Source organism: Saccoglossus kowalevskii, chromosome 7 (genome assembly GCF_978046115.1).
Source record: "Saccoglossus kowalevskii chromosome 7, keSacKowa6.1, whole genome shotgun sequence".
NCBI lineage: Eukaryota > Metazoa > Hemichordata > Enteropneusta > Harrimaniidae > Saccoglossus > Saccoglossus kowalevskii.
The window spans coordinates 11,956,680-11,982,509 of NC_140647.1; the positions used below are offsets into that span (position 1 = coordinate 11,956,680).

The 25,830-nt window shown below is 36.5% G+C and overlaps 1 protein-coding gene across 2 annotated transcripts in view; it reads right to left on the bottom strand.

The window, feature by feature from the left end:
• LOC102802318 (transcription factor RFX4-like) overlaps positions 1–25,830 on the bottom strand; it is a 48,202-nt gene that overhangs the window by 12,175 nt on the left and 10,197 nt on the right. Inside the window, exons 1-6 of one of the 2 annotated variants that reach the window (XM_085501091.1) lie at positions 18,565–18,945; positions 18,223–18,324; positions 15,379–15,427; positions 12,126–12,249; positions 3,510–3,571; positions 331–408 (exon numbers count right to left, since the gene is read on the bottom strand). In XM_085501091.1, coding sequence (XP_085357217.1) covers positions 331–408; positions 3,510–3,571; positions 12,126–12,249; positions 15,379–15,427; positions 18,223–18,324; positions 18,565–18,571 — 422 coding nt within the window. In that variant the 5' untranslated portion in view covers positions 18,572–18,945. Of the gene's footprint in view, positions 1–330; positions 409–3,509; positions 3,572–12,125; positions 12,250–15,378; positions 15,428–18,222; positions 18,325–18,564; positions 18,946–25,830 lie in introns of those variants that run through there. The other variant, XM_085501090.1, reaches the window with a different exon arrangement.

Consider the following 25,830-nt stretch of genomic DNA (forward strand, 5'->3'; position numbering starts at 1 on the left):
TTACAAATCCACTAGTCTATTTGAGAAAATTTATTTAAATGAATTTTCCTGCAAAAAACTGAAATATGCTTCTGTATCGAAAGACTTAAACAATGTTTTCTTAATGGTTTAACTTACTTTTCAGCAGATGCTATTTTTAAACGATGATTTTCACATAAAAATTAGCGGGCTGTAATTACTCTTAACTATTGGCAGCGAAAGTGAAATAACTATTTGTAGCCAAATCTAAAATCAATTTGAAATTTTTGTTTTGCATAACCTGTTTAATATATGGCCCATAGATGTTCATGTAGTATACATTTATTATTAATTAATATTAAATAATCTTACCCCTGTACTCCTTGCTTTGAGTACATAACATCAAAGTACTGTGAAACTTCTTTGACTGCGATCCCATAATAATGGTACCTACAAAATAACAATCATAAGTATATTTGTAATTGTGGATTATAACAAGCCTACGGGTGAAATACATCATGTTTTTTTTGTTCTCTTGTGACTGTCATTCATGATTTTGTAATACGATATCTCAGATACTAGATGAGGGGAAACAGAAGCCTGCATTACCCGGTAATACCGCAAGGCTGTTACATGTTGGGTTTTTGTTCAACAATTTGTACCTGAATGGAATGGGTGGACGGATTGATCATACAAAAGGGATCATGTTTCATCATGTAAAAAAACTTAGGAACAACCTTTCACAGCAAGAGGATTTATTGTTATTATTTGTTAATTCTGTCGTAATGATGCCTGTCTATATTATATCGCGTGAAAGTTTGATTAAAGTTAAATTTGATTTGATTTTTACACTTTGCTTTGTTCAATGTGATATTCGAAGCAGTTTAACATCTAGCCTTAACTTTGTGAATTTACCTCAATTGTGTATGCGTCTGTCTGTGTGTCTGTGATCCTTTGATCAAGAAAGTCTGGACAAAAGAGGTGAAAATATCTGGGTTTGATTCATAAACACAGAAGAAAGGGCCTGAAAAAAGTCAGGCAGAACTTAACAATATCTCAAAGTGGAAATTTTAAAGGGTTCACTGATTTTTTGATCTGGTAATACCTCCTGGGATTAGTGAATACAATCGTCTTGCCTGTCAATAACAACACTTGGCAAAGCACACAATGGGCGCCCTCTACTGTGACAAAAGGACAATGTTGGTGGATATTTGGTTTTCTATCCTCCATGCATATACCATATATCTTGTTGATTTTACAGAGGGATAACTTGAGTATTTTAGGTTGAAATGCCGAATGCACACACTAGAATATAACAATCATAAACTTAAAACAGTGGTTCTTGTATCACACAAGATACTATTTCCGAAATAAACTGTAAAAAAATATTTTATTTTCACTTGAAATGGATGGATGAATTAGTGAAAATACAATCTAGGAATATATTTTTTTTTTTTTATATATATTTTATATTCAACTCATCAAATATCAGCGAAAATAAATTCCATACATGACAGCCAAAATGTATTTTCAGTGAAAATTAATTCCAGCTGAAATAAAGTATTCTATGGTACATAACTTCACAAGTCACAGTAGAGAAAATACTCATTCTCATTTAGAATATAACTTATTTCGAACAGCTACAAAAAAAAACAAACGATGAATACAGTTGGAATGAACATCAACCGGAAAAGTCAGATAGTCATACCAACTTGATTGTCAGTACTTTTATTTTTATACTTTTATTTATTTTTCAAACAATAGCCAACAAAATACACTTCTATTTCGGTCAGACGGAAATAAGTAATTTTGTTGAAATGAAAGTTAAAAAATGTATTTGAAAAGCATCATTAATTACAATAATTATCATTATCAACAAATCATTCAATATCAAAGCCTACTTATGCAAATATATAACACAGCTTCCGTAATTATTTTTATGTTGTTGCTTTGTGGACTATTGTTAAGAGCCATCATTGTACGTATGCTACAGTTACAAATGACACAGAGTTAATGAGAGAGATCAACCCCTATGGTGGATCGTTAGTCAGGAAGCCCAAAGGACAGGTTTTATATAAGCATAGGGAATGGATAGCATGTAGATTTGATACCAGGGGGGTCTAGTTCCTGAAAGTGAAGTATTGTAATCAAGCTAATACAGTGTATAAAGGTTACCCAATCTGCTCACACAGCGAGAGTGATTATGAAACAATAAAGTAAGAGACACAGACACAAATGGCTCAAACACATTTAAATATATATATTGATACATGTATTTGGTACAGAACAAAATATATTTTAACATTTTTATGTATTTTTAGGTAATTTGTTGGTTAATTTTGGACAAAATGGACATGATTTTTCTATTACCCAGGATTAAAATCTATTAGTGACCAAAAAAATTATGCAAAGACAAGATCTCCAGAATAAAAGTCGCTCAAACGCATTTAAATATATATATTGATATTTGGTACAGAAAAAAAAAATGTTTTTGGGTTCCAAATATAAAGTTGACATTTGACGACACTTGATTTTCCACTATACCAAAATCAAGAATTTTTTAGGTTAACAAATTCTAATAATTTTTCCCGCCAAAATTTGGTTTCAACATTTTGTAAATTTTTATGTATTTTTAGGTAATTTGTTGATTATTTTTGGACAAAATGGACATGATTTTTCTATTACCCAAAATTAAAATCTGTTAGTGACCAATAAAATGATGCACAGACGAGATCTCCAGAATAAAAGTCCCAAAAATGGAGACACCCGGAAAAAAGTAAATATATTCTATTTTTGTATATTGCACAGATTTTGTATACTTTACTGGCATTAATAATTTTGTTGTAAATCATTTTATCTGTATCTCAGCGGCTCAAAAATTTATCCACCGAATATTTACTTCCAGCTTATGAATAAGGTTACTACAAGATGAGCACATGGTTGCACATCCATTAGCGGTTGTAATTCTCCTTTTGTTAAAACTATTACAAGTTATAGTGAATCTAATGGTGGGACCCGTGATTTAATCTTCCTCACATGCTGCTGTAATGGAAAAAATATGGTCACAGAGTATGCCAGAATAAATTGGAAATGATGTGAGGAAATTTGGTTAATAATGACAAAAATTTAATTTTTTAGTCTAGAAATTTAATTTTGGTTCTATTTTCAGGTTTAACGCATTCTGGTTTCTAAATTTGGAAAAATATCTTCTGAATCTAGTGTATTTGAGATATGACACAGTTACACAGTATGTACGAATACACATTATTATTATATGTATGTGCAACCACAGTTTCTTTCAAACTATTATCAGTAATTATATGTTGCAGATGGGCAGCTATCAAGTATTATTAATTTATTTTTCAACCATTTTTAAATCACAAAAATTATAATTCATGGATTTGCTGGCGATTTATTTTATTCTCTATTGTATTTCAATTACCTTAGCAAATTACAATTAACTGATAGACAAAACTGAATATTTTAGCAAAACTGGACATTTTCGAGAGCTACCAGATGATTTAATAGTAATAAGTGTGAAATGAACTTACTTGGATTGCCCTCTTGTTCCAAGTCTTCTGGTGGTCAGCTGTGGAAACTGCTGTCGTATTATCTACAAGCAAATAAGAGTAAAATTACAAATACATCTAGTGTAATTTCCTCTCATGTCATTCATTTCTTTTGCTAGTTATCTTGTTTTGGGGAGGGAATTACAATTCCCATTTGAGTTTTTAAACAAATAATAGTAAAGTCCGCCATATCAGCAACTGTAAAACCATTTCATCATGTTTATATTTTCACTAATTCTAAATAAAAAACCTTAATGATAATCTGAAAATTTTAATTAAATTTTCATTTTAATTTTACAATCTAACATAAAATAACTATTAGTACTTGAAAACAATACAGTACATCTGTTATAGTATAGCCCTCCAGCCCCAGACTGTGATTATCGAGATTAAATTATTTTCTTAATGAGAAATACGCTTGCTGAAATAAACATATCATTTCTTAAAATGCTATCAGAAATGAAACTCCAGAATATTTAAATTAGTATGTGAATTATATCAACATATCTTAGAAAAAATAGGATATCAGAAGAAATTTTGAATTCTCTCACTAAAAAAACTGTAGATTTCTCAAAGAAACAATTCCAGAGAAGGAGGGGAAAAATATAAATTCATCATCGCTGTTACCCATACATCATAAAGCATATTAATCCCATCATGTGAATCAGCAGTGCACGCCTTAGAACTTGAGACTATGTATTCAAGAGAGATAGAAGGGGGAGAATCTAATAGGAAGATGGTTTTAATAAACTGTCACAAGAGATACATGTACTACAGCACAAGTCTCAAGTTACTTGCACTAAAGCAGGCTAATTTAAAACCTTATCACCTGCCCTCACTGTGTATGTCATATAGAGCTTTTAACGGAAGCACTGTGCCAGCTATTGTCCAGCCTCCTCAATAGCCTTTAGGTTTTCCAGTTCACCAAACTGCCTAATTCTTATGTTCTCCAACGTGATTATCATGCTTCGTGGTTGATATGAAAATACAGAAAATAAAATCCACAGACAATACTAAATCTCTGACCAGACATTTCATTGAAGTATTATGCTCTTGAAACGTTTCGGGCGAATTAACACAGATACACTATGCGAGGTGATCTTAGAGACTTAACAGTCTTCAAAAAACGAGGAGACTTTTATGAGCCAGAAGTATAATTCATCCCAAGCACACGCAGATTAGAATATTTCCCCTTAAGTGTCCATTTCAGATGTCAACGCTTTCCAACATGTGTTGCACGCACATTAATTGAAGCTGCTAAAGTGTCATTTTACGTACTTCAATGGAGTGGGATTCGAGGCTCTTAGCGTGGGCATTATTTGATGTACTTTATTACGCGACTTGAGGTGTTGGGTAGCTAGACGGCTATGACATCTGCAACTGGCTACAAAAATGTTTCATTGACAGTGCATTTTAATCCCATTAGTGTAATTACGTGCCCTAGGCAGCATATGTCGGCTTCCATTATCAATTCTTTCCTTCTTTTTTAAATAGTCACAATTTGGCTTTAGTTTCCCAGTGTTTTCTTAACTGGCGGTGATCTTTAAAAACATCCTTTGTCCCTCGCTACAGCCTGATTGTGCTTATAGTCTAAAATAAAATGTATTTAGTAGTTCGTATAATATCTAGTAATTTGTGTATGTGTGTGTGTTGTGATGGTATGACTGACTGGCATTATCTCTATCACTTTGATCAAGTTTAACATTATTTTCTGACCAATTATATTATGACTGCTGGATAGAATAGAGCATCACAACCCTGGGAAATCCACCATTGTATCAGACGATGTTTTCAAGTACCACATTATTTCATTCCACACCATCATGATAAATTGGCCAACTCCAATATAATACTACTCCAAGCCTAATCACTGGGTAAAGTGTGCACAATGAGTGAAGTATCTCACGCAAAGCCACCACAAATCTAAGTGATCATCTATAAACTGTGCAATACTAAGTATTTGGCAGGCAAGCACCAATTCTTTTCGCAAGGGATGGAGGCTTATAATTTCATTTTCTAGAAATGTCATCAAAAGGAGCAAGGGGGAAGTAGTTGGAAGTATTAGGGGGATTTTTCACATTATCAATCATTCTCATGGCTTTCTAAATATTTGAGGTTTGTTTTGTTTTTTATTATAGTTTTGGTTTGTTGACGTACACATTTTTTTCATCATTTTATCACGCTTCACTCCCCATCATTTAATGGTAGATCCTGACACTTATTTTATTATCCCACAAAGTCATTGTTATATTTATGAGTGAACAGCCAACAGTTGAAGTATCCTCCAAACTGAATGAATCAAAATGACCATATGGGACGACACAATTCATTTATGGAGTAAGGTTTAATTAGGAGTTTTATCATAGAACAGGAAATCAGTAACTACTTGCCCATATGAGTCGTCCATACAGATGCGACTAATCAGAAGAAGTGCCACAAAATTTGAGGAATAAAAATCAGAACAGATATCACAAATCATTAAAAGCATTATGGCCAATACGTCGGAACTTCTAGTGCAATAACAACATTTTCAGACATTTACTAAACGACAACTCGGCATACACAGTCATGATACGATACATTTCTCTTGCTCATTTACGTCATTTTTACGTCACTGTGCCGACTACTGAAATACAGCCTCTTTTAAATTAAAATTTGATCTCAAAGAGTACAACCAACCTCATATGAATAGCTTTTCTGTTGCACTAATGTGAACAAACAGAAGTTGACTAATTTACAAAGACCTAAAAGTGCTTAGTCACAAGGGGTCTACAACTTATAGGAAAAGTGTATTACAACTACTATCTCTCTTTCATTTTGAACAATAACCTTTGATTTAAAGAAAATTCAAAAAAATGTTATTACCACCAGATGCCACACATCACAATCTTGAGAATTTGATTTTTAAACTGAACGAATTATATCTAAGCTTTGATTAATATACTAACTATCAAATCACCTTTCTAAAAAAAAACCATAAAAACACAGGCATTGCCTAATGATGAATTGTATATAAAAGAATCGCTAGAAGGCATGTATGGCTGACTGGCCATGTATGCCTCTCCCTTCCTCACCAAAGTACATATGCAATGGCTGACCAATCACAAGCTCACAATGGCTCGATGTCTCAAGTTCTTTCAGTGCTGTTTGACATTCACTTGCCGATTTATCATCATTACTGTCAGGGGGCACTGACTCAAACCAAGCATCATTTTATTATTCACAGTCTTGCTACACGTGTCCATTTCTCACACTCAAATATGAAAGGCAAGTTCACACAAGAACGCATTTTACTCTCTGTGGTTCAAGCAAAATGAATCAATTTTAGTTTATTCTTTATCACACGGCCATGGAGCCATTATCAAATCACAGTTTAGAGTGAAATATCACTGCTGATGTGGTATAGTAAACATCACAATATTCATAATACATGTTATCATTTGAACAGTACACAAAGAAAAACAATCTATGCAACACTATCGTCTTTTATCACAGCAACTTGAGAATAGCAGACCGAGTAACAACAATTACTTAAATGGTGAAATGACAATAACACATTAACACATAAAAATGCTGACTGAAATTTTATTTTGAAAAATGCCTAATTAGCATAAATGAGCTTACGATTTGTAAAATTATGATGTCTTTAACACTAAAGAGTAGAAAGCTAGCAATATGAACAACCTCATAGTATTGGGCTGACAATGGTCAGATTGAGAAGTGTTCATTTTTAGTGTGGACAGGGCTACTGATTGTTACATGTACTCTATACATCAAGGCTTCAGTAGGATATTTATGGTTCTATCTACTCCACTGTATTAGGCATTGTTATACTGATGACCCCGCTATTCAGCCACAGAGTGCCAATTAAATATAGAAAAATGTCCTCAACTTGGGGGACAATTTGGGGTTTTTATAGGTGTCAAAAATGTGTAACAGCCTAGCATTTCATTGCACATAATAAACTCTGATGGCCAAATGTAAGGGTAAGGTCAAAGTGAATGCGTGCTGCAGGTGAAGATTACTATTTCATTGTTATTGAAACGGGACATACATCGCCTGTTGTTTTGAATGATACACTGAGCCGAGTATGCAAAATGAAAAAAAAAAAATTGCTGTGACTTGTTGTGATATTGGATAGCTAATTACAGTCTGAGTGTAATAACCGCAGACAATGAAAGAAGGTAAGGAGTGTCCATGGTTCGACTATTCATTTCACTTTCCCAAATGGCCCTGAGAATTGGAACAAATCACCGACAGTTACTTGTGATTAATTGTCTTCTTCATTCAGTATGCTAACCAAAGGAAACCTCTTTTTTTATATAATTAAAGGTGACAGTGCACTCTTGAGAAAGACAAATTGCGTTGTCCTAAAAGAAACGTCTAATAATGGTAAACCAGTTCTGTGTATATGGCTTAACCGTTTGTGAGGTAAAGAATTATAGGTGGACCCCATTTTGCATCTCAAAAAAAAACCTGATTCCTTTCACATGGGTTTTTAATAGCTAGAAACTTAACAATTAATTGCATTTTAAAACTCAACCTTTTGATGCGCTATTTGTGACTTTTGACTGATTTGAAATTTTGTCGAGGTCATCCCACAATCTGTCTTTGTTGCTGCTTCACTCCCGGTCTCAATGTTTGATTGGAAACTAAAGACAATGAGATAGGTGCTGATAATATAAGGTGAGAGGTTCTTTCTCTGCACATCTCTATTCATAGTCTATGAGCTGTTTTCAAGAGACGGATAAAGCCACGTCTGATCGCTTTGTTCTTCAACTCAGTAACAATGGAAATAAATAAATACCATTGGGCGGTGTTAGATATGTCATGGTTACAGGACATCGGAGTGACAGAGACACAAACACTATTATACAAATACACTGTTTGCTTGTATAATACTCTACTAAGCACCAACACCCCAATGGCTATGAAACGTACTACAGGAATCTTACAGCAACCCAAGGGAAATTATATGACAAACCACCCTTTAAAAAGTAAACGAAACACAGCACAAATGAGGTCAAAACATAAATGCGAATCAACTTTTTGTACGATTGCTCAAATGGAATCAGTTCTATTTGCATCATTGTCAAAAAAGATCTCAAGCGAACACATGCATGTATTCTTGTTTAAATCCTTCATAAAATTGTTCTGAAATGCACATACAGTCAATTGCACAAAACTAAATATCTTACAAGAGGGAGGTGTGAAATAACATTCTGTGAGTAAAAATTTAAATATTCCAATCTTTATTTGAATAGTTTAGAAAATAAAAAAAATAATTTGTTTGTAAACAGAAAGTGAGGCATACTGTAGAATACTTTATTTATTCGCTTGGAATTTATTTTCGCTATTTTCGCTGAAAGGATGATTCCGTGAAAATAAAATCCAGCGAATATACTTTTTTTCCTATATTTCGCATTCAACTCATCAAAAATCAGTGAAAATAAATTCCATACATACCTTTTCACCACCAGACTTTATTGCCCAAATTTGTCTGCACTTTTTTTTTTATATTCGTCAATATTTCTGAAAATTAACCCTAATTTTGGGGCCAACTAACAAAATTTGTGTAAATTTTAAGTTTTTACTAAAAAATAATTGTTCCTTTTTTGTCCCAATCTTTTGAAGGAAAGTGCAGACTATAAACAGGACTATTTTGTGATGAAAAGAGGGAACTTGTGGTGAAATCTTTTTTTGTGTATTTTACATCTGTATGACATTTCATTCCAAATCAGAATAAGGATATGAACGCAATAAAGATTATTATTACATAATTTGGCAGTGACAGCGTGAAATATCCCATACACAAATCAGATGTACTGGCACAGTGAGCAGTTCACTAGTTAGAGTGCTCACAGCTCAGTACAATGTGAAGCAAGCAGTGTGTGTTGTACAAACAGCAGGGGAGGCTTCTGATTGTAGTATTCGGCTCCAATACAATATATCATGTTTAATGCAGTTTAATGGTCATGAAGGTCAAGATATAATACAAACCACAGAACTTCCAAACCAAGATTGCAAAGAACCACCCCGTTGACATGAAACATCTATCAGGTATGTAGTATTCACAGACAATACATCAAAGATGCACCCAGCATTGGGGGAAAATGCCTGGAGTTGGCATGACGATGGGTTGCTAGGAAACAGCTTAGCAGGCATGAGTGGATAGAAAATATGAAGGAAGTGGACAAGTAAAGAACAAATGATTTTATCATTGCTTTGAGGCTGGGTACTTGGAAACCTTTACAAATTAAATCAATACCCTGATGGTTGTAAACTCTCAAAAGTAGTCCAGTAGGCCAGTAGGTTGTCAACTGCTATGTTAAAAGATGGTTTCTTAGGATACCTACCACAAGGAATGGTGTTCAGGAAATCTGATATGAATGTTATAACAGTTAGCTCTGCTTGTAATACATGCAACGCAGTGAATAGGCAGCTGATGAGTGGGTATTATAACTGACCCCGGGAGCCGAGAACGTCAACGCTTTTCAGAATCTCTAGAGAATTGACCAAGTTGCTTTAAATTTTTAACACTCAAAAGTAAGATTTTTATTGCTTTTAAATAGAAATAAAAATGAAAGACGCAGCGGTAAACCTGCACATATTTTATGCAATTTATGCAGTAAAAGTCAGGTGACAAGAAACAGAGACTCAGACAGAGCAGACCATCAAATTTGAATATGTGTGTGATAAAAAAATATATAAACTCAGTGCTATATTATTATTGAAAAAATGAAAAAAAGCAACTTTTTTTTATCAAAATAATACTTCATATGATTACATTGTCCATAAAAGAAATATTGAGATAAAGGCTGCACTTCTATCACTTTGGAAATCGCTAAGGGGCACGTACATCTCACCGTCTCAACCTCCCTCCCCCTATCATTAGCGAGTATATGCATGATTAATGTGTACCAATCAATGTTTCATAACAATGGAGTTATACGCGAACAATAGAATAGCCTGTGGGTACATCTCAGTTACAATAAACGATGTCGTTAAGCTTTCTGAATAGATACGCTATCAACTATTGTCGCCAGTATCTAGTTTTGTATCACAGAGGTTTTGATATGAACAACTTGAATTGGCATATTTATAAATTTTATGAAAAACTGTTACATTAACTTTCAAATGTGGTATGTTATTGTGATGAGGAGGATGATAACCACAGCTAATTACTGTAGCACTTGTAGCAATTATCTGAGAATTCACATATTATGAATATTTTTGTTTTGTACTGGCAGAAAAATTTTACTTTTGACTTGACTTTTGAGATTATGTTTGTTTTCTCACTCTTATTTCATTCCTTTTTTACTGATTTCAATAATATTTATTTTATCAGGTCATGCAACTAGAATGTACATTTCCAGTCACAAATAATGTGTGACAGATAAAAGTATTTTCATTTGAAGACTTCAAAGTAAAATTTAGTAAATCTCATTTGAGGTAGCAACTTCAGTTTTCACGATTTCTACATGCCTCATTAGAAATGTGATAACATTTATAACATTTCCTTGTTGTCTTTTTTTTAGTGATTTTTAGCATGTTCGTTTATAAACAGCAGGAGATCATTAGGAAAAAACATAATTATATGTGTCTTGTGTCTCTATTAAGGGGGAACAAGCAGGTACTAGGAGGGGGGTTATCTCTGTCTCCAGGGATGCCAATTAACCAAAAGTAGAGGTTGCGCCACCCTGCTATTTTCATTTGTTCCATTGGAGGAAGCCTGCTAATCTCAGACGTATAATATAATTGCAAGAAACATAACAAAAAATGATTTTTTCCCTACAAAAAATTCAACATTGTGTGTGATGTAGGGGGCAGACCAGAAAATGAGCTTACTAGGCAAAAGTCGTTAGGTATGAAACTCTCAAACAATGACTACTGAAGTACAGCCTCTTTTAAATTAAAATTTTATCTCAAAGAGTACAACCAACCTCATAGGAATAGCTTTTCTGTTGCACTAATGTGAACAAACAAAAGTTGACTAATTTAAAAAAAGACCTAAAAACGATTTTATCTCCCATATGATCTTAATCAAGTTTCTTTGATATTTTTGATATCATTTTTTGTTTTGTTTGGCCTTGGGAGCAATTACAGAATATATTCCACTGGAATAAATAGAGAAAAAAACGATACTAAAGATATTTTGGAAAACACTCGCCCCCAATATTTTATTAATGGTATAAGTTAGCATGAATCGGAGGGAAGGAGGGAATTATTAAAGCTGTTAGCGGCTTATAGAACTGCTTCTGTGTGCTTTGTTTCAAAACTTACATCATTATCATACGTAAAGTAGCATGATGAAGAGCAGTATCTGGTAACCATGGTGATGATTATTTATAAACTTTCACTTTCATCATCAGACTCTGTCAAGTCAGATTTAAATTTTACAATACTGCGCATTAGTGCAATGCAGTATGGGAAGGAAATAGAGAGATGTTATCACATTATCTGTAACTAAATTAAATACCAATTTAAGGATTATAAAATGCAAGTGCTTCCTTACTAGTATGAAAAGGTGGCGTCTTATACAGAACGATGCGAGCAAAGAAGGCGCAATTTGAGCTACTAGTATTATGTGAACTTTACCTTTCCAAAACTTGCGGCGTTCACGGGTTGAGTGTCGTGTTTTTCACAATAATCCAGGTAGTGCATATACAAGGCACTCCGTGGTATGCATACACCTTCGGCGATCTCGTAGTTTTCTTCCAACCTACGAAGTAGAACAAAAAAAGAACGATCAAGCAGCTGGCAAGCAGAACACCGATGCGATGTTTTAAAAACCCCGGGTGAATCAAAACACTGCCAGTCATAAAGTGGCAGTCGTTTTAAAACCATCCATGGAGTTAAATTCTTTTTTTTTTACCTCCACGAACCATCTAACTACTCGCGTTCGTTGAAAGTATAATTGTAGCATAAAACAATTAGAAAAATCATCGCAGAAGCTATAGAAATTTACAAAAAAAAATGGTATCGCTCATCTGTCCGGCAGCAAGTCTGCCTTTTTATTACCACCAGAGTGCAAAGGTCATTCTCTCAAGCTACCGAACTGTATTGTGGGATTCCACTATTTCGTCATTTGGAGTCGTTTCATTTTATTTCACTTGTACTATAAACCATACAAACCCATGCGCTTCATTTTTATAAATATTTATAACTTTCAAAATTCAAACTGAAACGAGAGGTTTCTATTATAAAATTAACTACGAGTGACACCCGGAAGTGACTATAAGTTCCAAACATGAAACGCTATATTTTGGCAACGTGACGTACACGAGTTGAGCACCGGTTTTAAAGTAGTGCCCAGGTGGTAGTCTGAATGAATAGAGAGCAAAGGAGTGGAGAAAATGATACGAGAGCTATGATCCGTGTAGCGAATAATGGTTCCCTTCGGGTTATAATCGTCTTTAATCTCATTCTCAGGTGAGATAAGCAGTTTTTCATCATTTTCTTATAAGTAAAAAATTGCGGCTAATGAAATGATGAGACGGGGTATAATGTAATGGCAATCAAGTTACGATCTGAACTAGCATTCGCATATTATCCGCTGATTTCTGTCAAAGAATTTTCATTAAATTCATAAAGGACGAATTCAGTAGGCCTCTATTTAATGTCATTTCGATGTAGATAAAATACGACATGGGTATTGTAGCGCCGAAGGGTGATTAATTTCAGGGCGCGTTTGTCAGTCTTCGGCGCTGTGACGTTGTGCAACAGTTCTACGACTTGGCATGCGATATCCGTTCTCATTGATGTATGGCTTGGACTTCTATGATATACCACACTTGAAAGATGTGACTCTGAGGTAACCAAAGTTAGTCAAGATCCGGATAATTCGCACACTTACAATAAAAACGAGAAGTTAATAAACAAAACAACAACAAAACATTTCCCATTTCTCAAGCTCTTCCCACGTCACGAATTTTTTAATTTTGGTCGCAACTTTTACCGTCAAAACAAGGAACCCACGCCCGGCGTATATCATCATTGTATGTGGCATGTAGTAAGGATGATGAAGGTTCGAAACCTTGCCAACTAAAACTAACGGACACTGCATGTCTTTGTGCCTGACAACGCCAGGCGTTATTTTTAACGTTGTCAGCCAATAGAGAAATAGGTATTCACGGCGATTAACAGTGAGAAACTTTATGCTCGTTGTATACAATTTCAGAGAAAAGGAAATGTTTGGTGAGTTCGTGTCGTATAAATGGGGCCGTAAACAGTATTTTATTGTCCGCTTCACGTCACCGCCCATGCGGAACTAATATTAGAATTGAATTCTAGAGTGATTTTTTTAAAGGGAAGTTGAGTAAATCGGTTTCTTCAGCGTTGAAGTGTCCAACAGAGTGCGATCGTCCAGTCGCCGTTATCTTGTTCTGTACTAACCGTTCAAATTTCAATTTCAAACTCTCGCCGGGCTCGCCTCTTGTTGTCGCTGTAAAACTAATTTGACTGCATTAAGCGTTACATAATACGCTCATTGGTGAGATGCATTGAACAGATAAGATGCAATTGTTAAGACGTGATACACCGGTAATGAAAAAAAGAACTATTCTTTAAAAAACAGTCGCGAACATGTTTATAACCTTGGATGTGATTGGCTTGCTCCACTCTGGTAGCCGTGATTGTTTTTCTGGATGGCCGCCGCCGGCATGCGCTATAAATAATGTAATTGCGATTATGACGATGACGTACTCAGTGATTGTTTATGAACTTTATTATTTATAAATTAGACCTTAGGTTTGGATATTTTTCGTGGAAATGTGACCAATTTCGTTATTAGAACCCATCTATATTGGCATCGGAAGACATCGACAACCTGAACTTTTGACCACCACAAACGTCCCATTCTTTATAACGGAATTTCGCATGCGTGTACAGATTTCTAATTAGCGTATAGGTGGATAGCGGTATTGTACATTGCCCAGAAAATACCACACCGAAAACCGAGATGGGTGTCTATTACAATGAGGGTGTCTGTCAAATATGAAGTGGATCATCGACGTAAAGAGGGGGGGGGGACTCGAGTGAAACGTGAGGAGCCACTGATGACCGTCGTGCTCTGTTGGTTTTGCATTACAAAATACGTTCACTGATTTAATATTTATTCCATGTGCAAATATTGAATACAGTATGCCATATCCTAGATAATTGAAATCGTCGAAGACGGTAATGTGCCAGGGTAATTGGTCCATGAAACTAAATAAGCTCGTTCCGTCAACAGGTTGTTGGTACCAACCCTGGCCTTTTTTACTTTTAACAGAAAACAACTGTAGACAGTTTTTTATTATTATTATTAAACTAAGGAAGAATTAGAAAATCATATTACAATTCTGGTGATTTGAAATCATAGATGGGTACGGTCGATGAGTTTGTGGCCAATGCGCTTGAGCAATCGGAGACCGTATTTTTCAGTTTCTTTTAAATCCATAATGCCTTTCGTATACGAGCTACTTCGATATTTACGGTGTTGGTGAGAAAAAAAAAACAAGTATTCATTAAACACGCCTGCCCAGTCGGTGGAATGCCCTTGACACGAACACATATAACCGTATTATATAGTATGTGTGTTTGAAATGGAGACAAACAATGACAGTCTGAGCGAACACAGTGCTTAGAAATAGGTGTGTATATGTGAAGCGTACATCGACCAAAAAGATTTGTACACATAACCGGGGGGCAAATCTCAAAAGGTTTGGTACGTCAATACCGTAAGCCCCAGCTTTACTCCGTCCATAGTCTTGTTTTAACGTATTTCTGAGCTCCATGGAAGGTGAAAAGATTTTTTTTGTAACGGCCATGTTGAGTAGTATATGTATTTACGGAACGTGTGCTTACTTACCATTGCAAAGTCAACGGAGTGGAGTGGGGTTTGCTGGCTTTTCGAGCGCCTAGAATAAACAAGAAAGGACACAATAGACCGATATGATTAAATGAGATTATGAGACTATATCCGGGAGCTATGGCTCGCTAGCTTGTTTCGAAGCTACAAATCGTAAAAAAACAAAAATAATAATTACGTTACCACAAGGCCAACAAAACAAGTTCGAGAATACAAGATGTGTTATGTGAACTGCGTTAGGAGGACATACGTGATTCAGTCACGGTTGTGGAGATTGCATAGAAGTCGCCGCATAACTTAACGAGTATTACCATTGACAGTTTAAGTGTTGGTATAGCGGTGGAAAGCCTCCAGGCCAATTGGTGGTCACTTGTAGACAAGAATAGACCAAGATGATCCATGACCATTATATTGTTTTGTCACGAATCAGGAATCGTGAGATGCATTTAATGTTCGTATTGGGATTTGTCTTACAGACTTTTTGCTGTTTTATTCTATGTCATTCTTTTTACAAGGCGGCAATAAAGTTGTTGTTGTTGTTGTTGTTGTTGTTGTTGTTGTTGTTGTTGTTGTTTCCATGCAGCATAGATACTGTTGTTGTAAACTACAAACCCAGATCTCGCAAATTCTATATTCTGGTTGGTATAATGAATTCACAGATACCACGGTTCAACATCTAATAAATTTTGAGTTATTGTCATGGTGTTCACATTATGTATATGCAGATGCAATGAGTGCATGTGTATGTAAGTTTACCTTCGCCCATCCATCCCTAACCCTATAATAGTGTTCCCCAAAATGGATACTGGGAGGAGAGAAAAGTGATCGATGATGCGCGCGTGTTACATTCGACCTGTATCATATCTGTTATATTTTCTCTACGTCACCTATTGTTAATTTCTTATGTTCATATCACAACCATATGCTATACGTATTCACATTAAGTGAAATTTATGGTAAACGTGCGTCATTTGGGACCAAACGAACGCAATCGGTATACTGGGACCTGTGAATACATAAATCACGTTTCAAGACCGACGGAAAAAGAATGCTGTGTAAAACGGATGATAATTCTGACCAATTGTTATGTTTCCATGGCGGAGGTGTTGATAATTACGTCGATTTTACTTTCTTTGAACCCTGGGTGAGTTTTCTTAATTAGGTGCGTGGTCTAATTGTACTATGGTGGCCGCTTGGGAGTCGAACACATCTATGCTATACTATTAGCTACTCATTAAAAACCGTTTTGTGTTCTAATCACCAAGGATTCGACGACTACTTACACGCTGACCACCACGCGGTGCCTCCAAAACATATACTTTTATAGGCTTTTATAACAAATAAAATAAAACAAAATAAAATAAAATCTCAGCGGATCCCCCATATTGTTTTGAGTCGGTATTACGATCATTTACCGAATAATGTGGATAAAACTCCAGAAATTACAGTGGCGCCAATCAGCCTCACGTGGTACTTCGGATTCGCATATCCCCCATTTAGTGTATGCTAATTATACAGAATGTTGGATAGTTGTTGTTATAATCAGTCTGTGTTTAGTGGGGATGGTAAAAGCAGGTCACTGTCGTGGAATTATCTAGTTGTGAAGTGCCCTTACTCACCAATCGCTTATATAATTGACCCTACTTTCAAATAACCATGTCAGTTCGAAGTGGGTATTAATAGACAGTCACCCTGTATGTGTACACGGGGTAGAGGGTTGCGAGCTATCGGTGCTGGTTATTTAGTGATCCGACATAAGACAAAATATTTACGTACTTAAACTCCGTGTTCATTGATTTGAAGCAAGCGCAATACGTCATGGGCCCATTCAACGTTTTAGCTTTTTTAGGAGTTGGCAAATGTACTACTGGCCTTACGCCAAAAAACTCAAACAAATAAAGCTGAGGATGTGATTCAGTGCGTTTTATTGCTTCGTCAATTCCGAAGGCTATTGCCAACATTTATTTTCCTCAAAATTTGTATTGTAAGTGAAACTTACTAACGCAGGTCGTACGGCTACCAAGGCTGCGGCAGTTGTAAATTCAAACCGATGTCAACGTGATCTTAAAGTTGAAGTATTTACGTGAAAGTTGCCATGAGCCTGGGGAGGCTAAGAGGTGAAAGGACATAACGGTACTACGCTAGATTCCGTTAGATGTGTGGTTCTAGTTGGCTAAATGTAGTGGGTTCGCCTCTCTATAGTGCAATTCATACGTATGAAAGGTACTATTCATAACTAAACATTATTCATACAAATCTAACTTTAATGTCGTTGTCCATTGCTGAATGGAAGAAACGCACTTTTATCTGTTTTGTTTTCACATATTGAATCCACCGGACAAGATTAGCAACGTCAGTCTGTTCACACAGTTGAACTCTAAGACCATTTATCAATATCATAATCATGTTGGATTTAATGTATGTGATATAGGTAAAAGATACGAATGGCAACACCACCACCACCACCAACAACAACAACAACAACAATAATAATAATAATAAAAACAAGTGCAACATATATATAAAACATTTAGGACATGTCACTGAAAAACGGACAGCGTGTTAACTGCATTGTCAATATAAGAGACAGCATGCTTTGCTGTGATTAATAATATTACATTAATTTAACGGTATAGGCATCAATAGTTTGGTTGCATGGTTACTTGACTGTGCACGGTTAGAATTCACGATGGTTTACCCAGCACAATACCTCTACTTAGCTTGTTTTTTTTTACTAGAGACAAGAAAAGCGGCAAAATAAAATCCCTCTCAAACAATGGCATCTGTTGACTTAAACGTTCCAGTTGTGTACAATTTATATCGAGTATAACTCGTTGGACTTACCGGGTTTAGGGCGATCCAAATCTTCGTATTCACAGTTTTCCTTCTCGTCCAGTTGTGTGTCTTTCACCTCCGCCTCGCTCAGGCATTGCTCGATCCACGTCTCTGCCATGACAAAAGAGAAAGTACGTTTACTGGCGGTGACATGGATTATTTCCCACCGTTGTGCTCTATCGGTGACACGACGGCGTTTCACACACCGCTACGTCTTGTTAGTAAGTAAGTGTATATACAGTCCTTGATGAGTGCGTACAATCACGGACGCGTTTAAACAGAACGACGAGCAATCAATGTATTAGCCTGCTAGTTGTATTGAGCAAACGTATGACACTTCATTGTACGTACGAGCCATTCTGAATGCAGCCTGCCAAATGAATAGTACCCTTTTCGTCACTGCTATGTGTACACTGGATCGGCCCGTGTCATCGAATCCTACTTAGGTGCTTGCATAATAACACAAAACTCGTCTCGCCGGCAAACGGTTTAAAGTCGCCGGGAAAAAAAGTTATTGAATCCTTGCGAATAAAGGGCGAGCTGTTGCCGGTAGGTTAGTAATTATTTGGAATCCGCTAGGCAGAGAAAACGTCAACGATAAAACAGTCGCACGTGGAAACCTAGCTGAGTGCGAGTGCGCCAGTGATAAACCACTCGGGCGATGCTTAGAGGTTGAATGTTCAAGGATGATGCGTCTCGGAGAAAATGATTAAAAGTGACCGTTCTTTGGCAAATCAGAAATGGTTCATACATAGAACAAAACAATGCATGAATGAGGCACGTCAGTCAAAAATATTGTGAGGGCTGGTTGGTTGTATGATTGGTTTGACGTTGGAAGCCTGGCTGAATCGACAAGCAGTTTTCGTCAACAATAGACACATTCCTAGTGCCTCTTTCCTGTTGTCAGGGTAATGGAAATCGGCATTGTATAATGAAAGATGCCCGCGATCATATGATATGACGTCATCAATTATGCTCTTTCTACAGGATGCGTACAACTTGTCAAGTGCGCTTTGATTTACGAAATGTGTAGCATTTGTTTTTTTTCATGCAAACTACGTTTAAACTCACTTGTTCCCAGTTGGCATTTGTTATTAAGTTCCCCGTGACAGTGCCGTGCCCCTGGGTGACAGCGATGGACACCGTGGCAGTGTGGTACCAATGAGTGGACGTGGTAGGCACCCCGGAATTGTGGTACAACTGGCGAACGTAGACGTGATAGACACCGTAGCAGTGTGGCACCTCAACACTGGTTCTGATGGAATCAATCCCGATAGACACCGTGGCCGTGTGGTTACCATTGGGTGGAGGTGACGGGCACCGTCAAGTGTAAAGTTTAATAACTAAATACACATAACAACTCAGACGAAGTCTATATGCGTTATTTTAATTGACGGAGATGAGAGTATGACAATATACTGATGCCATTTTTCTCCGTTAGGCAGGGGTGCAACATATGCACAAGAACATTGAGGGCGCTCTTTTTCCGATACACGCAAACGCGAGAAACGAACGTTCGTATTTTTTGTGTCACAAGTAGCGCCCTCTCCGATAACCAGTGTTCCAAGCCGAGCGGCAGCGGAGACATGCGAGACCGTGACGTCCGAGAAGTTATGTGTAGTTTCTTTGAGACATTCAAAAATATACCTATGAATACAGATAAGAAGCTTTGAAATGCCCCGAATAAAACAAAATTACTTTATCCCTTTATAGGGTAACACTTCGTATTAATTAAATTAATTAAAATTTAATAATTGTTGTAATTATATTTCTATGTGTGTTTGTGCGTGGTGGAAACTTTGCCGCGTTGTCAATTGTAGATTGTTATATTAGGGATTTCTAAGAATGTGAGTGTAGGTTTCTCGTTAGCGAAACGTATTTCGAGAAGTTCGTCTTCTTTTGACCGAATTAACAAAAAGGGTCATTTAAATATCTTTCCTCGTCACCTTGACTGCCTTTTCGTGAACTGCAGCTATGACATGCCCGAGAATACGTATGTCGCGTGACATTACACACATGCAGACATAAAATAAGAGATCACAAAAAACTAAAATTACTCTATACAGTGAAGCAAATATTTCGCTTAATATAATACACCAATAATCACACATAATAGGGTCTGGTTCCAGGGGAATTGGCGTTTCCGGAGGAACTAAATTGAACATTCGCGCGTCAGGTGATGCCAGTAAATTAAAGTGCCCCTTCGATGTACAAAGTCATCAAAGAACTCCGTCCCTCACGTTACAAATATTAAAGCAGTTACAAATGTCACATATAAACCTCGAATCGCGTTTATGCATGAATATTTTGGTCACCTGACATTAATTCTAAAATCAACACTGCAAGGTAGAAGGGAAACGACAGTAAGTTGGATATAATTGAATATGACCGTTTAGTTTCAATGGACAGTGACTTTCAGTGATTAAGTGAATTGAAGAGTGGAAATAAATCGGATTATTGGAAACGAGACGAGACTGACGTTTAACGGATATTGAAGCAATACAGGTGAGAGGAACAACACATCAAGTGAAATGGATCCGATATTGGCAGAAAGCAGCGCGCGTTGGCTAATTTGCATAACATCGCACGATTGTCAGTGCTTGTCCAAATAGAAGACCAATGATTGGCCAGTAATCACCAGTCATCCAATTCTGTTCATTTTTTTTAATAAATTGACAATAATGGGTAATTTATTCAAAGCGCTGACCTCATCAGCATCGTTATCAGTGACGATCGCGGATATCAGTGACAATATCCACGTATAATGGTGAAATAATGAAAATCAGACGAAAACTGCCTATGAGACTTGCAAATCGAATCACTTTACGGTGACACAGTCAGATCAAACAAGAGCGTCAGGAATTTGCTAAATTGTATTGAATGAACACTGGGGTGATGACGAAGTCAAATTGAATTCGGTAATCATATTGAGAGTAGTATTCAAGACGAGCCCATGCCGAGAGCCAATTAAACTCACAATGGGTTCCTATCGCACTTGTTGATGGATTCCGCTCTGATTTGACTTCGCTCATTATCTCTAACTCCTTAATCCGTTTGCATTTCCACTAAAATACGTACAATCAAACGCATCCAAATATCCAGACATATTTTTTGTAGTTATTCGGAGTTATCAGAGATGACCACACTGACCTCGCTTACGCGCATCAGATAGAATCACTGTTCTTTATTTTGAAACAGTGAAACTCTCCTGGATTATCACATCTCCGCGTGTTTTGCGTGCCCATGAATTTTGCTTCGAGGGGTATGCTACACATGATCTTGACATCTCTAAACCGGGCTTTGATTGGCTCTGTTCAACACCGTGTCAGTTAACCCCACCCTCTAAGTTCACCTTGATGATTCATTTTAGTAAGCCCTATTGAAGTTGGAATGATCGTGAAATTGAAGCTCTTATGCTCTTATATACACTTTCCACTGCACTCTAATATCGTCCTTATCACAGTCCGTGCAGTAGTATTTCTCACAGCATGACGTCAACCGGAGTGTTGTCACCTTTAACCGAGACATTTCAACTTAAACCTCAGTGATAGAGGAACTATGACCTAATAAAATAAAATCCCTTACGAGAATCATGCCACATTGTAAACAGACATTTGGACTTACGTACTCATGTTGCCATCAGGTGTCGTTAAACTCGGGACAAAAGGGATCACAACCTTTTCCCATTATAATTTATCCCGCTGGGATTTTAGTTACCTTGGAAGCACTCAGATATGATGATGTGAAACTTTCTCAAGTTAGAATAATTAGTGTTAGTCCAACATGTGGTTGGCGTATGATTCTCGGATATTGCTTCATCGCGTTCAGTAAAACAGTTGAACCAATAAAAGTTGCAGTGATATCGAGAAACGCAATCCAGGTACACTAAATCTAATAAAAGTTTCGACTTCTAGTTTTAACTTTGTTACTATGGCGATCCTGCAACTTGCGAGGTGTGCAGAGCCGCGTGTAGGAAGTGCGCCAATCAAAAGCACCTTGATTTCTTATCTAATGTGTCTAATCTCAGTGACCTTGTAGTTGCAGAAGATGAGCTGCATTGTTTTGTGGAAAAAGTCGTCATTGTTGAGTGTAATTGAGTCGTCATTCTGGTCTATTTGCCCCACCCGTTGATAACAGTCGACCTATACGCAGATTTGTACACAAAAGAAGTCAATGTCTTCGCTACACGCGGCAGTGGCTCAGATGGATGACACTGTTTTCGTTAGCGTTATTAATGCGTCAACTATTTTCCTCATTCATCGTACTTACATACTTATGTTTAAGCAGAGTTTGGCCCAGTACAACGGCTGTTCTGATTTTACATACAGACAACACCGTTGCAGGGAACAGATCGTTCTGCATCTTTTTTACCTCATTTAGACGGGACGATGTATGCGCTAAGTAGAACAGATATCCAAATTGTAAACAGGAACACGCAATTGCCACATATGCCATCTTATTAAATGCATTACTGAGGGAATGAAACGTGTCATTTATTCGTTTTCATTCTGAATATGTTTGACGGCAAAACATAAATAAGAAACACGCTGTGAGTTATTGTGTTCCATGTCACATTCTCAATTACCATAGCTCATATCCACCGTCCCATGTATGTAATTAGGTTGAAAGCGGTTCCCGTTTTCAAAGATATCGGCCAAGATGACACGTATCTTGACAAAATTGCTTTTATTTTCAATATTTGCTTGAAAATGACCGCACGAACAACAAGTCTAACATGTCTAATCGTTTCGAACACTCGTATCAAGCAAATGTAAGCGATAATTTCGAAAGCTTCACATTACTAATAATATACAGCACTAGTTTAGATGATGGACGATATATTTCTTGGGAATATGGTATTACTTGTGATTACCAAACTTTGTATATATTTGGGGATAATAAAACTAGACGAACAATTAACTTCAAATTCAGGAGATAGTCATTGATGCCCAGTTTTGCGAGATATTGTGGTATTAATTAAAATAACAAGTGTATAAAAAGTTCCCTGAAAGCGGTCCGTGGTATCGTGTACTCAGGAAAGTGTGCCACTCGGTACCCGGGTCTCAATGTGACTGCAAACTAGCGACCTTTTTTTTTAGTTCTCTCCTACAAACGTATGCAGTACGATAGACTATAGTACTACGTGAGGCTGTCGTCGTTGTACACACCCATACTGTATCCTCGCCATCGCCAATCACCCCCGGCCAACAAACACACATGAGCAAACGATTTATTAAACAAAATATAACCGCAGTAAACAAATCATGCATTTCATCTACCATGGACCACGCTTACTAACTGTGTTAGTACGTCCATGCATTTAATAATAATCGTAAAATGTTCTTGACCGGCCAGATTCATTGTCAGATTATCAAATTATTTTAATATGTTGTGTAATTAGCAGACACCGTCTACCACCGTTTTTTTAATTCACATTGCAGAATACATTGACCATCGCATGCATATGGATGAGGTAGAACTGTATGTGGGGCAATATTTCGCAGGATCCCCCGCCACACACACACACACATACTTACACAGTAAGATACTATCATTCGTTTTATCCCTATGTTTTTCACGCGTCCCAGTTTCTTTTTTATGCCAAGTTTTAACGTAACTACGCCAACTATCGGTGTCAAACGTAAGTCGAACCTATAACCGTCCCGGACAGAGGTGACCCAGTAAATTCTTCTAATATTCAGTGGGTCTCTTAGAGAAGCCGTGCTGTGAGTCATTTAGAAGCTGTCCGTACGATTTCCGCCCTTTACTTATTTCCGATCAATGTCTGTGTATTTATGGTTTGATTATTCCAATCACATCGGTCAATTTCTCTGTCTACGCCGCGGAGTAGGCGTGACAATCTCCGCAATATGCTGGTCTGTATCATACGGGATAGTGGAACGTCACAGCGTGTATTGTACATCATCAAAGGGTACCGCGACACAATGGTTAGATTTGGAAGGTTTTCACCTAATTAAACCGAGACATATTAGACCAGTTGAAGGTAGCAGCTCAACTATTGTCGGACTAAGAACAAATAAAGATGTCCAATAAAGCGATGCACGGAATGGGGCAGGGGGTTATCGGCGAGCTTGGATGCGTTTAAATGATTTTGAAAAGATTGTTTTGAAGCTAGCAATCTGCCTCCAAAAACTGAGTAATATATACTATGTGTCACCCGATAGCGAATGCATGCCGCCGACCAATCAAAAGATTTATATTTATTAGAATAACATGTGACGTCACACGTTGTATTAATTAAACCATCGCTGCTCGCGATGTCGATACACGTCCAGCCTTCATCGTGTATGATTTCCAATTCTTATGAATTATATGTGTGATAGTTTGGTTAGTCATTACTATTAATTTATTTGATTAGAATCATGCGTTTGTGAGTCAACGCAACGACGGAGAACAGATTTTTTTTCTCGGGTTACGTCGAAGTGTTATTTGAAGGTGGGAATGGGGCGGGATGGGGTAGTCCCATATCACTGCAAGTGTTGCAACGTGTTCGGGATGGTAAGGTATTTTATACTCGCTGCATCGTTCGGGATGACCTGTGACGTGCCTGAACCTTCAATTTGTATACATCCTGAGTATGTATTTAGGGATTTGAATGAAATCATCTAATTCATTATCTTATGAATCCTCTGATTTGTATATTTTATAATCCTTATTGAAGGTCTGTGTGTTGAGGGAAAGAATTAGGGATTATATTATAGTTTTAGATTTTAAAAAGAAACAAATTCTTAACTGAAATGCTTAAAACACTTTCCGGGTTTGCAAATAATCAATTATCTCATTGTTTTTGATATGAAAAAAACAAGCTTAGTCTTTTAAATAATTTTTGTAAATCTCTGATTTAAATAATTTTTGTAAATCTCTGATTTAAATAATTCTCATTCGAGCTTTCCCGATTTACTGGAAGGAATTGTGTATTTATTTCTCATAAACGATTTATTTAATATATGTTTAACCGTATACGAATTATAACTAATTTAAAAAACAATCGATCTTACATATATTAAAATCTATCATATTTGATAAATTTGTTTTGTATTCTATTTATTTTACAATTTGCACTTTAAGCTGACATTTGTAGTGTGTGTGGAGGGGGGTACGTCTTCATGTCTAAGGTCTTAAAAATAAGAGTTCATAAAGACGAAGATGCAACTCGATTAGTTTGATTGGTACAGTCTCGTCACTTCTTGATTACACGCTAAACTATTTTTTTAATTTCACAAATTCAAAAAATAAAAATAAATGCTCAAATATTGAAAAACTTAACAATTCTGTTTTTAGTTTTTTTCGTAATCTCAAATTGTGACGTTTGGGGAAGGGATTATAATTTAGGAGTGATCTACAAACTGTCAAAATGAACTTACACCATTCCTAAAAGACTATAACCCTGGTCTACTTTTGACGAACCCAATCATGAGTGGCGCTATCGAAGAACACCGATATAGTCTGAAACAAATATATTTTACGTTGTAGATTATATAAAATATTTGGCGAACTTAGAGAGTTTACTCCACACATTTGTTAGTTTCAAAATTGTTTACAACAGTACATACAATATAAATTCGTTTTCCCACAAGATATGTTTTTTTAAAGCAC